The following is a 12,299-nucleotide window of genomic DNA, read 5'->3' as shown; positions in this document are numbered from 1 at the left end:
AGACAAAGGGTGATTGGAAGGTACCTGCTTCCAGGCGCCTTCCAAGGTTCCCCCAAAATAAAGTGTAGCCTCAACCCCCCTCAGCCCCCCTCTCCCTATAAATTCTTTCTTTCTCCCTTCTCCACTTCCACTTTGACACATATCTCGCTAACACCATGCCTCTTTACAACGTGAGTTCGACTTTTCTTCGAAAAAATTTTCGGGCTAACATCTCTTTAGATCACTCTGAAGGCCGACGCTCCCGTTGAGGAGCTGGAAAAGTTGGTCGCATTACCAATATCTCCAAGACCTTGATACTAACATATCTTCTTAGAGCCAAGGCCACGGCCAGGGAGAAGGGCGGCGTCATCAGACATGAATACAGCATCATCAAAGGCTTCACGTAAGTGTTGCTGGTTCGATCTATGTCAAGCGCATACTAATATATGGATCAATAGTGTCGAGTTCCCCGATGACACTGTCCAAACCTTCGAATCTACTGAACATGTCCACGTTGAGCAGGACGGTGCAGTGGAGACCCAGTAGACGTCCCCGGTCAACATGACTAGGACTGAAGACTGCAGTCGCTGTGAATGTTCCGATTTATGACCGAATGGAAACACGAAATTTGGGGGTTCTTTTTCTTTACTTTTTTTTTGTTTTGCTTCAGCGAGATGACTTGATACCAATTACGCGATCTGATTTCATCCGCGATGCCATGTACATCTTATGAGTACCCGAATTTTCCAAAAGAGGTACAGGCATTCATACAGATGGAGCAATTTTCCTGAATCCAACTATCAGTTTGAGTTATGTGCACAGTGTGTATGAATTTAAACTTGAATGAGCACTGTGCAACATCTGAGAGTAGAAATTCCTGTAAATACACCTTTGAAATATAGCAAGATTAGAAGTTTGATCCCTGTTGATCTGCAACATTAGACCGATGATATCCGCACCGCCGATGCAGATCTTCCGTCCCGAGGTTTCAATGTGAACTCCCACTTATCTCTCTCTATCTCATAACAATTCACAATGACAGCCTCAATACCTAGAGCTATGCCGTTTCGGCCTGGATGCCGGGCCCTTCCGATTGTGCCTCGCATTATTCGGCAATCATCCACGCAGAGTGAAAACTGGGCTGGTCGCCCGTTTGAAGTCGCCAAAGACAATGTTGCGCAGCTGGCTGCGAGTCCCCGTCGGCCATTGACACTTGCAGACCTACTAAAGTCAGTCTTGTTTACACATAAGGTACACCAAAGTCGAATCAAAACGTGCTAAATTCATGTCAATCCCTCAGACACGGCCGCCCGCCGTTGAGCAAAGAGGCTCTTCTAGCATCCGCCAACTTTACACTCTCCCTCCTCCCCGCCCGACTGGCTTCTCGGATTCAAGCCTTACGAAACCTCCCTTTTATCGTCGTGTCAAACCCTCATGTCTCCAAAATCTACCACAACTACCTCCATTCGCTATCGACCCTCATACCATATCAACAGCGCCGCATCACGACTCTCGAAGAAGAGAAACAGTTCGGGGATGTGCTGGCAGACCTCGTACAAACGCATACAAATACAATCCCCGTCCTTGCCCGAGGGTTTTTGGAGTGCAGGAAATATGTCAGCCCGGCCGATGTGACGAGCTTCTTAGACACGCATCTACGTGCGCGTATCGGTACGCGCTTGATCGCAGAACAGCATCTAGCTCTTCATTATGCCTCCCAGCCCATCAATGATAACCTTGACGATGCCACTGAGGCACCTGCTCCTAATAATTCAATTCCATCAAACTATATCGGCGTCATTGATACGGCGTTGCAGCCGGCACGCATCATCCGGCTATGCGAGGATTTCGTTGGAGAAATCTGTGAGCTCAAGTACGGAGTGCGACCGCGTTTGAAGATTGGAGGTGAGCCTGAGGCCACCTTTGCTCATATCCCTGTACATGTGGAGTACATCATCACGGAGCTGTTGAAGAACGCATTCCGGGCAACTATTGAAAATGGGAATGAGCGTGAGCCCATTGAGGTGACGATCGCTGCTGCTCCAGATGTGCCCGGGCATGAGCCGAAGGTTCCGGGTGACGCCGATGCTGGCTTTGAGCTTGATTCAGAGCTTTCCAGCGCCAATGAGAATGAAACCATTGGGTACTCCGCTCCGTCGTCTCAGAGTATCACAATTCGTATCCGTGATCGTGGTGGTGGTATTCCGCCTGAGGTTCTTCCCCATATCTGGTCATACAGCTTCACGACTTTCTCCGATATGGACTACCAGGGCTCAGAGAACGGTAACATGGATGCCTTGAACACCATCTCTGCTAGTGGTGGCCAACTCAGTAGTATTGCCGGTCTTGGTTATGGGCTGCCTCTCGGTCGAGCCTACGCTGAATACTTCGGCGGCAGCATTGCGGTGCAAAGTTTGTGGGGATGGGGGACAGATGTTTATTTGACGCTGCAGGGAGTTGGGAGAATCGATTGAGAAAAAGCGAACGGCAGCACTAGATACCCTGAACAAGATCATCCTTTTTGGCTAGTACAAGCAACTCATGACCCCTGCAAATAGCTTTTGCCTTCTACCATCTTGCCTTGGCCGATGGCTGGATAAACAAATCTGTGAAATCCGAGATCAAAGTATCTGGATTTTGAACAGCACCCAATATCCGACCGATCTCTGTTGCAGAGAACATAAGCCCCATATTTTGGAAGAATTTATCTTGTATCGCAGCTGGTGTTTTCGGATTCTGCGCATGTCCTACGGGATACTCCATCAGTATTTCAGGCAACGAGGACCCATCTGTGAAATGGACCGTCATCCCTGCACCAATACTCTTCTTGTCCAGATCCAAGTAGTGTTCCGTGAGCTTAGGATCCGACTGCACCACGATTCTTTCTCGCAGGGCTTCAAGCTCCTCACTATTCGCCCACGGGCTTTTGTCTAAATAGTCCGCAGCCTCCGGCGGACTACCCTTCAAGAAAGCCAAGGCTACCACATACTGAATGCAGTGATCGCGATCAGCAGCGTTGTGCAGCGGCCCATGTTTGTTGACGATCAAAAAGGCAGCAGCAGTCGTTCGCAGATCTATTCGCTCGATCTGTTTGAGAGGATCGGACAGCCCTCTCTGTCGAAATTGACGCGCTTGCAAAACAGCTGCCTCCACGGCCGAGATCGCATGTCCTTCTACCGGCATACTTTTGAACAGCACATTCTGCACTGTCCATGACCCAAATGGTCGTGGAAGTACAAATCCCGCCTCGCCAAAAGTCCGCTCCCAAAACCCCCATGGCTTCGCACTCAACGCCCCCGGCGAACCAGCCTGGCCTTCCTGTACCAGTAGAGCCAACTGCACAGCTCTTCTCGCCGCATCGCCTGCTGCCCACCCTTTCCTCGGGATAGTATTTTCGCCGGATCGGTACACCCGTTTCGGATGGCCATCCATCCAAACATGAGAAATAGTCGCCATAGCTTGTTCATCTGACATCCCAAGCAACCAACAGACAACAGCAGCAGAAGCCAACTTGACCAGTACCACATGGTCGATTCCATAAGCATTAAATGCGTTCCGCATCTGGTAACACCCCTGTATCTCGTATGCCTTGACTAGCGCAATGAGCAGCGTCTGCATCGTCAACGGCGGACCGTCATGAACCCGGCGACCAGACAAACTTGCACGGGACAGCCAATCCATGACTGGGAGTACAGCACCGAGATTATCTGAAACGCAATCCATATATTAGTACCTCACGGGCACGATTCCCACCCTCGTATCTTCAACAAACCATACCTGAAGGATGTCCCCATTCCGCACCACCAAGCGCATCGTTATGATCCAAGTACCGAATCAGGACACCCAGATCGAAAGCCCCCTTCACGGGATCAACCTGCAACTCCGTTCCTGGGACCCTGAACCCGTCCAGCATGACTGTCCCCTCGATCACGGGACCGAGCAGCTTTCGACATTCGATGCTCGTTGCTGCTGTCTCGATGGCGCAGCCCATTGCGTCCAGCAGGGCTGTCCGTGCGCATCTCCAGATCGCTTCGTCGTCTTGGTTGAGGGTGTGGTGGTAGACATAGTTTACTATGTCGACTATTGGCTGGTCGTACAGGCGAGACATTTTTGTATGGATGGAGGTTTCAATGGCTTACTCTAAGCCTGATTTGTTGTAAATTTGAGGAGACAATAAAAATTGATGATTTTGGCAATATTTTGTGCAGGGTACATGTTGGAGAAGTCCTCGGTGGATTTCCTAGAATCATCTGGTCGCATCATAGTCGTACCAAAACTAGGTCACCCTCTTCGAATCGCCCCCTATAAGCATTGGTCCGCTGTCACAATTTACCCCGGCGAGAGCGTTTATCATTACGATTACTATACCCTCCTATCTTTTTTTCACCCCAGTACATATCGTACAGCTAGAGATGGGAAGAGACCGGACCCGTCGATTTCTAGTCCTTCGGAAAAGCTATATAGACCATAATACTATCATATATTCTCGATGAGAGATTTCTAGCATAGTTTTGCAGTCTCTCTATACCAAAATGTCCGAAGATAGAAGCAAGCACATGAGTAAATGAGCTTCTTAGAATCCGCCAACACCTCTCACTCGCTGTACAGCGCCAACAATTCCCTTAGCCCAACTGAACCGACCCGGTACAGGCCCAATCGAGCCTGCCGGGATCTCGTCGGTCTCAGGATCATGCCAGCAGCCATCCTTCTTACTTGCTGCGCCGTATTTAGCAGTATTTTGGTTGCGATTGATCAACTCTATCCAAGCACGACAAACGAGCTTAGAGTCAATGAGCACATTGACTTCCTGGCTGTGGAAGAATGACTGGGTGTCGAGGTTTCCATTTCCTGAAAATGTTGTTAGATACTTGGATAAAGTATACTTCTCCGCTAGTATTTTTAGGGACCTACCTTGAATCGCAATCTGCTCATCGACGATCATCAACTTAATATGACAACTCCGCTTCTTGAAGCTATTATGAATGGGGCGAGTCTGGTCCTTGCCGACATAATAGCATACCCGTAGGCGAGATTTCTCTTCATCGGTATTGAGGGAGTTGTACATCCTGTTCGCAGTCATTTCGTTCGTTCCATTCTGGAACGGGAGGAGCTCGCCTGCGTCGTTATAACCAAGGCAGAGATAGCAGGTTACCACGACGCCGCGGCGAACAGCGTTAATGAGGGGTTCTATTAGAGGCTCAGCGTTCATGTTTGGTGTCTGAATGAAAATTGAATGCTGGGCGTTATTGATTGCGGACAGCCACGCCGAGTTTTGCGGGGTGTAGATGCTGCTGTGATTTGGGGCTTGAGAAATTGAGAGTTAGATTCATGCTCGGCACTCCGAGGAAAATTATCTTCGTGGTTTAGACTTACACCCATATGGTTCCCTATTTACTACTGCCATTGCGAAGGGCTCGTGGCGAGGTAGGACCATATAAGGGTTGAACATATTATCCTGGTCGCTGTCTGATGCATCGCCTGTTGTGTTAGGCTGGATAGTTGTATCTGTATAGTTGTTAGGTATTGTCATCAATAGTGCACATATTCCACGTACTGAGATGACGGCTGACAGCCTGTGTGCGCGTTTCGTCGCCCTGTGGGTAAATACAACCGTTGACTCTCCGGGCCTCTTGTTCAAAGTCCCTATCATAATTTGGAGAGTTGGTAGTATGCTCAGGCAGAGCTATGTCTCCATTCTCTGTAGAAACTCCATTCCTTTCTTCGTGGCATGGGCTCGGAGCATCCCTCGCTGGAGAATTCAGAAGTGGGAACGGGGGATCGAGAAGCTTTCCCCACGATAGCAAAGCAGTATCGTAGAAAGAGTCAACAATCGGGCCCTCGATATGAGCTAGCATCTCAAGGTTGTCGTTGTCTTGAATATTGCTGCTCTGTATGATAGCCATGCGCCGGTCAATAACGGTGAATTTTGCATGGAAGGTCCCAAACACAGGCCGGTGGAAGTTGATGACTTGGAGATCAACATTGGGGATCTCGCTCGCGGCAGGTAGCTTCACTTTTCCGCCGACATATTGTTCCTCGCGGACACTCAATCTATTTTCCCATGCCTAGGGGCTCATTAGAATCATGTCTGCAGATCGTATTCGATATACATCAGAAGTAAGAGCACTCACCTGGCGAGGATCTCCACGATCATAGATCATTTTCATCACTACTTTTTGGCCCCTTTCTCCTGCTCGTTTGGAAAGTTCCCGAATGGCATTCGTCACTAATGTCGATGAGTCTGAGTAGATCCAGAAATTGGTACCCAGAAAAACTTCATGTTCGGCGCGCACGATACAATTCGCTAAATGACGACAGAGATCAGGTAATGGGGCGACAATTGTCAGTGGTAGAACTCCTGTGCTCCCCATCAACTGGGGCGATACAACCCCAGACATTGGGTTCTTTTCTAAACAACATAGGGCGTCATGATAGACCTGGTGGACATGTGTTAGATCTTCTCTCCTAGTGGTGAGAGTGAGATAGCAAAATAATTCACCTTTAAAAATAGGTCGCTCGTTTCCACAGACCCAAAGTTCCCGCAAGCGCGAGCTTTCTGCAAGTCATTCAACGTTTCCCATTCTGACACTTTGTTGACATCTGATTCTTCCGCGCCATCGTACGCATGGGACGCATGATGACTCTCAAATAGCTCATGAAAAACCTCTTGCGGACACTGCGACGGTTCACGAGCTAACTCTGAGGTCACTGTCTGCCCTTGGCACATATTGTACACCTTGCGTGATACCATTTTGTACTGAACTCGATTGGAACTTGGTTGAATTAAAATAATTTCAACAAAAAAAAAAGTGCAGGTAGCAGCAAGCAGCTTAACAAATTCAAAGCAGTTCAATGTTCCTGAAAAGTTCCACGGGTGGAATATACCATCCATGATATGACGTAGGGAACTTAGCCCTGCCGAGCTTTCTGGGGGGGGGGGGGGGGGGCACTTCTGAGACGCTTGGGAGAGAACAAATGGGTCCAGATGGAGGAATTCAATCAAAATGGAAAAAGAATTGTGGTGCCTAAATAACTTTGCCTTGGCTCTCTAAATGCCCAGGTTTTTTTCAACTTGATATTCAGCCCTATGACGTCGGATGCATACCCCACAAAATAAACATATTGTTTATTGTTCCTGGTATTAGAAAGGGGCTTGATATCTGGAAGTTCTACAATCTTTACCATCCACTCTTGGACTGCCATGGATGCACATATAAGAAAAATCACCTACCAACCACAGAATTGCATGGATATCAATTTGTAATTATTATTAAAGACATTAAATGAATTATGCACAAAGAAACTATAAAGCCCTGGAACAACGGACTGTTTTCGTTTCCGTCCGCATGCACCTGCCAATACATTCTTTTCCGCACATTGTTGAAAACACAATCACATCAAAGTTACTGTCTCCTCAGTGTATGAGATCTCTGTGCTCCTCAATTGCATTCCTTTGGTCCCAAAACCGGTCAATTGGAAACTTCTCTGTTGGGATTTCTCCGATGTGAACTCCGGTTGCAGGCCCCCAGCTGTGAGTCCAGTAGCTTCAGCTTCAGGCTCAGTGACTTCAGGCACTTCAATCCCAAGGTCAATATCTCGAGTTCCCCAGATAGACCGGCGGGGGTTCTTGATTCCAGTCTTCAAATATACATCAAGTTCGTCGACATAATCATATGCGGCCTTGCCGGTGATGGCGAGCCTCTCATAAGAGTCAACTCCTCCTAAGCGCCACTCGGGCAAGGGCTTGCGCGCATTTCCCAGATCATAGACATAACAAGGCTGACCTTTCTCGTCAACCTCCTTCCGACGGTTAAACTTGACATTAGGTCCAATCGGCGTGTAGTCCTTGATCTGCTTCTCCCTAAATCCCACCACTGGATGAATAAACTCAAAAGTCTCCCCCAGTAGCTTTCCATTTTTGTCGAAGGGATCGTAGCTTCCAGGCGTGCGTCTCTTCGAGCCGTTGGCGTAGTAAAATGCCGTAAAGCTGTCTTCCAGTGGGCCTGTTCCCCATCCATAGTTGCGTCGCTTTTCCATAGACTTGACGGAGGACGTGGAGGAAGGTTTGAAAACTGAGGCTATTGCTGCAGCTTTGCGTTGGGCCCAACCTCCCAAGGGCTCAGCATTGACTGTATCTTCAAGAAGCGTTGACATGTGGTATTCTCTCTCTTCTCTTTCATCGGAGAGAGACTCGTCGTTGAGCGAGAGGTAGGGTCTGATCTGATCCAGCATCCAGTAGAAGGTTATATTAGACATTTCTTCCATGTCACCCTCATCTTGGAGTGTTTCACTCGAGCCTCCACCGATGTTAATGTGATACCCGGGGAACCACACTTGTTTCAATGTTCGGGGGTGGCGCTGATGCTTATGGTCGTCTTCCAACTTTATGAGCTTTCGAGTCTCCTGGTTTAAGGCTCTGGCGGTCTCGTTTAGCTTTCGAGCTGCGTTGTTCACATCCTCGTCAGTAGCTCCGCCACTGCCCTTGAGGCGGATCGCGCCTTGCAAGATCTCGTCCCATTTTTGAGCTTTCTGATCAACCATTCTCCTCTGGGTTTGTATCTGCTCCGAAGTGACATTTCCAAATTTGTGGAGATACCACAGGGTAGGCGAAAAAGCGTTGCGGTGTTCATCGAGGGCCAAAGCCTGGAATGCATGTTTGACATCTGGGGACCGTTTGTCAATATTGTGCTCGGCATAAAACCACACCGAGCCAAGGAGAATAGAGCCGATTCAGGATACTTACTAGGTGAAAGTCCGACATTTTCCCACCCATCCTTATGCGGCGACCACCATAAGATCCACGATGGCAGCTTCATTCCCAGTACCTCAGGCATTCCAATAGCGCCGACCGTATCAAAGACGCCAACAACTTCGACATCCCTTGACCCCTCCTGGGCCCAGTCGCCCTCAGGACGCTTTTCAAATACGAAAGTCTGGCCTTGAGCGCCTTGATTCTCATCAGCCTTCCCATCCATCCACTCAAACCAAAGATCACTGCAATAGAACCGTTCGCCGGGCTTATTTTTCTTATAAACCTTCCAGAGATCGGGAAACCGGTTCAAATCCTGTTTACAGCAAATACCAATATCTGAGATCAAACCGGCAATGGCCCGGGCCGTGAACGCACCCCTAGAGAAACCAAAACACATAATCTGGTCACCGGGTCTGTAGTTCAGGACACAGAAGTTATATGCTTCCACAACATTCCCTTCCAGACCTAGGCCAATGGCGCCTTCGATCTTTTTTCCCAAAGGACCTGAAGTCGTGCCAATTCCGGAATCGTACCAGACTATTTGTTGCCATTGGTTCCCATCTTCGTCGGTTCCGACACTGTTGAGAGCGCGGCAGAGACGTGTCACATTAGATGGGACATTTTTCTGCCCTGAGACGGCGGATTGCCATGTTCCGTCGCAGCAGATGATGATGCGCTTGCGGATTGGCTGGGCCTTTGAGTCCCTTCTTTGTCGAACTATGTATGGTGGCTCATGAATATCGGAGCATAGAGACATTGTGTAAGTACGATGGAGTTTAATGTGCTGTGAGCGAGGATTTGATTAGAGTCTAGTAGGTGGGTACGACTCTATCTATATAATTTTTATCTACACCCTTGCCTAGGTTTTTATTAGTGTTGTTACACGAATAGGGTCCATCTTGAGGTCGCTTTGAATCATCTAATTTGTCCACCTGCATGAAGCCTCCCGCGCTTGTACGTGCCCCAAGCCCACCTTGGGAAGCCTAACCCGATTTCGAGTCACCCAGGTGCCACATTGTTCGTGTTCTCTTCAGCTGCTACAGGGATGAAGGCACTTCACGGGTTCAGCTTACCATAGCCAAGCCAATAATCACTCAGGCATCGATGCAGATGGCCCCAGCTGCGCCAGCCCCACATGCTCAGCCTTATCTTCAGGATGCAAAGATCAGCGACAAGGCGGTGTAGCCATGGACTTTCCCGGGAGGGCCGCATCAGAGATAAAAATACATGAGATGCACTTTTCGAGATTGCTTGTGCCAAAAGCCGGGGTAACTATGTGACCCTGATCAGGGGGCGGAGGGGGGCTGTACAAATGCGCTAAAACCCCCGAGGTCTAAATAAATCAATAATATTTGTTGTACATTGTAAATTTTTCTATTTATTTCCTTCTGTCACTGTTTGTACAAAGGTCTTCTGTATCGTGACATGATTTGGCGAGAGCGGCTCGGGATACAAAGCTTCCTGACTGCTGTTGCTAATACTGAGTTTATCTCTCCGCTGTGATGAGACTGCGACAACTGTACTCTTGTTGTTGTCGGGGTCGACATCAGGGCGCCAGTATCTCGTGTTTTGTGATTCTCTGATGGCCTCACTTGGCAAGCTGGACAGTCGGTATGGCTTTGAATACATCCCTTGCCGGGGTGACTTATGATTGTGAGTCGAATGTGCATCCAGGAGCCATTGGAATAAAGGTCGAAGAGTGATGAGACTGCCTGCAGTAATTCCCAGACCGGTCTCAATAAGAGACCAGATGGCGATTTGGTAGGTAGAGTCTGGAGGATGTTAGATTTTGTCTTGAAGTAATGGATTGGCTGACATACAAAGGAAATCATCATCGGGATAGAATCGTAGAAACGGAAGTCGGCATATCACTGCCACAGCCGCACTATTTATGGTTAGGAACTCATCTCCAGAATGGCCAGATAGATCACGTACACGGCCCCTAACCCGAGGATTCCTCCTACTGCAAACTTCGTCCGGGTATTCATTTGCAGTTTCCAGACGAGGAAAGCTGGTAACAGACCAAGTGATAAATCACAACATATAGTCACAGAGCTGTAAAAATAAGCGATATCCAAAACTGTGGACATGGGCAAGCATGTTCCCGTGCTGGTTGCATCCACTCGTTCCCAGAAGTATGAGATCGGATTACAGAGGAAGAGCAGCACAAGCCAGAACATAAGTCCGATAGCAATGGCAATAACAATGATGCTCCAAAGTATCACTCGGTAAGATTTTTCGACGGCCAACCGGAGAAGCGCAACGGCAATTGATATTTTCGCAACTGCTGAGGCCCATACGTAGAGCATTTGACCAAGCCACCACCACTATAGAAGATAGTCAGCAATGGAAATTTTCCAATATAAAATACCACATACCATAAGTGCTTTCTTATAAATCTCCGTACTGGTAAAATCTGAACGCGTATGCCCTACCCCATTCATTGTTCCAATTATGCCGCAAACATTCAAAAGTATAAACAGGATCTATGGCAAATTAGGACTCTATCACACGTCACATCATACAGGGTCACTATACCAAAGCAGCAACCATCAAAGCATCATCCCAGCCAAACGCCCGGATGATATTCAGTCGTACAAAACTTCGTAATGAAACCGTCACAATGGAAATAGACATCATCACAATTGAGACGATGAGGATAGCGAGACTTCGGCCCACGATGGGCATTGAGGCTCCCATTTTCCCTAAATTTTACTGAAAGGCCCAGTCACTCATTCATTACCCTTCCAATTCGAAATTTCTCAATCGCTTTTGAAGCGGGTAATCGAAAAAAGATTTGCTGATATATGACCAAAATAGAAAGCCAAAAGAAAAAAAAGTACAAAAGAAAAATTATCCGAGCCGGAAGCTGTCTACGATAAGGGGATCAAGACTTCATATATTTTCAAGATTAACCAAAATCCCCGGATACTCCGTAGCGAAGGATCCATCGAAACAAGCGTTAGTGGCCAAATTTTTGATGGAATCGTTCGCCAGCGCCCAGTTCAGCGCCTAGATCGATTGAGAGGAACCATAGGCGATTATAGCGGCACAGGTGTGTATAGCCCCCACGTCCTAGCCCTATTTGAAACCAAAGCCGTGCGCCATGCATGCGTGTCACCAAATCAATGCCCCAGGATTCCTCGATCATGAATGTACCGGAGATGCCGAGAAGTTATTGACCAATAATAATTAATGTGGCTTTCCGTGATCTATCCAACTAGCGAAATGAGGGACTGTTTGCCGAGATCGCATATGGGCAATCTAAAGCGGGTTCCGATGTGCTCGGTAGATCTTGTGGTCTCGAAAGGGGGCGTTTTTTGGTTTCAAAGGAACAAAGGTTATCCATCTTTTCTTGCAGTGTTTCGGCAGTTTTATTGTGTACAACGGGGTCACCGTTGCCATATAATTTAGTCCTAAGAGCAATATACTAGCATAATATGTTCTTACCATGAAGCCCCTGAACCAAACTCCCATTTCGTATTACTTATATGTATCCACTGCTGTATTGGGAAAAGTGTACTCCGTACATTGTAGTGACTGGCTTGCGTAAATTGTATTGTGGGTT

The 12,299-nt window shown here is 47.9% G+C and overlaps 6 protein-coding genes across 6 annotated transcripts; 2 read left to right on the top strand and 4 right to left on the bottom strand.

Annotated features, from left to right (window-relative positions):
* Positions 1 to 155: 155 nt before the first annotated feature.
* N7517_001909 (uncharacterized protein) lies at positions 156 to 525 on the top strand (the record flags this gene model as incomplete). Its single annotated transcript, XM_056719639.1, has 4 exons — positions 156 to 170; positions 220 to 260; positions 314 to 382; positions 438 to 525. The coding sequence occupies 4 exons, from the start codon at positions 156 to 158 to the stop codon at positions 523 to 525; spliced, it is 213 nt and encodes a 70-aa protein (XP_056583774.1).
* Positions 526 to 1,014: 489 nt separating this feature from the next.
* On the top strand, positions 1,015 to 2,453 carry N7517_001908 (alpha-ketoacid dehydrogenase kinase family protein; the record flags this gene model as incomplete). The annotated part of the gene is made up of 2 exons (XM_056719638.1): positions 1,015 to 1,208; positions 1,280 to 2,453. The coding sequence occupies 2 exons, from the start codon at positions 1,015 to 1,017 to the stop codon at positions 2,451 to 2,453; spliced, it is 1,368 nt and encodes a 455-aa protein (XP_056583773.1).
* Positions 2,454 to 2,547: 94 nt separating this feature from the next.
* On the bottom strand, positions 2,548 to 4,087 carry N7517_001907 (putative 2-methylcitrate dehydratase (PrpD); the record flags this gene model as incomplete). The annotated part of the gene is made up of 2 exons (XM_056719637.1): positions 2,548 to 3,686; positions 3,757 to 4,087. 2 exons carry the CDS (start codon positions 4,085 to 4,087, stop codon positions 2,548 to 2,550), a joined length of 1,470 nt encoding a protein of 489 aa, XP_056583772.1.
* A 465-nt stretch (positions 4,088 to 4,552) lies between these two features.
* On the bottom strand, positions 4,553 to 6,730 carry N7517_001906 (IQ calmodulin-binding motif protein; the record flags this gene model as incomplete). Its single annotated transcript, XM_056719636.1, has 6 exons — positions 4,553 to 4,827; positions 4,891 to 5,283; positions 5,353 to 5,484; positions 5,534 to 6,044; positions 6,111 to 6,416; positions 6,479 to 6,730. 6 exons carry the CDS (start codon positions 6,728 to 6,730, stop codon positions 4,553 to 4,555), a joined length of 1,869 nt encoding a protein of 622 aa, XP_056583771.1.
* Positions 6,731 to 7,371: 641 nt separating this feature from the next.
* N7517_001905 (T6SS phospholipase effector Tle1-like catalytic domain-containing protein) lies at positions 7,372 to 9,488 on the bottom strand (the record flags this gene model as incomplete). Its single annotated transcript, XM_056719635.1, has 2 exons — positions 7,372 to 8,642; positions 8,723 to 9,488. The coding sequence occupies 2 exons, from the start codon at positions 9,486 to 9,488 to the stop codon at positions 7,372 to 7,374; spliced, it is 2,037 nt and encodes a 678-aa protein (XP_056583770.1).
* Positions 9,489 to 10,105: 617 nt separating this feature from the next.
* Positions 10,106 to 11,431, bottom strand: N7517_001904 (uncharacterized protein; the record flags this gene model as incomplete). The annotated part of the gene is made up of 5 exons (XM_056719634.1): positions 10,106 to 10,503; positions 10,552 to 10,616; positions 10,667 to 11,058; positions 11,110 to 11,217; positions 11,270 to 11,431. 5 exons carry the CDS (start codon positions 11,429 to 11,431, stop codon positions 10,106 to 10,108), a joined length of 1,125 nt encoding a protein of 374 aa, XP_056583769.1.
* Between the last annotated feature and the right edge of the window lie 868 nt (positions 11,432 to 12,299).

Source organism: Penicillium concentricum, assembly GCF_028827145.1.
Source record: "Penicillium concentricum strain IBT 3081 chromosome Unknown utg000001l_segment0_segment0, whole genome shotgun sequence".
Taxonomy (NCBI): domain Eukaryota; kingdom Fungi; phylum Ascomycota; class Eurotiomycetes; order Eurotiales; family Aspergillaceae; genus Penicillium; species Penicillium concentricum.
The sequence above is the reverse complement of the archived record's forward strand: the minus strand, read 5'-3'. Positions and strand labels throughout refer to the sequence as shown.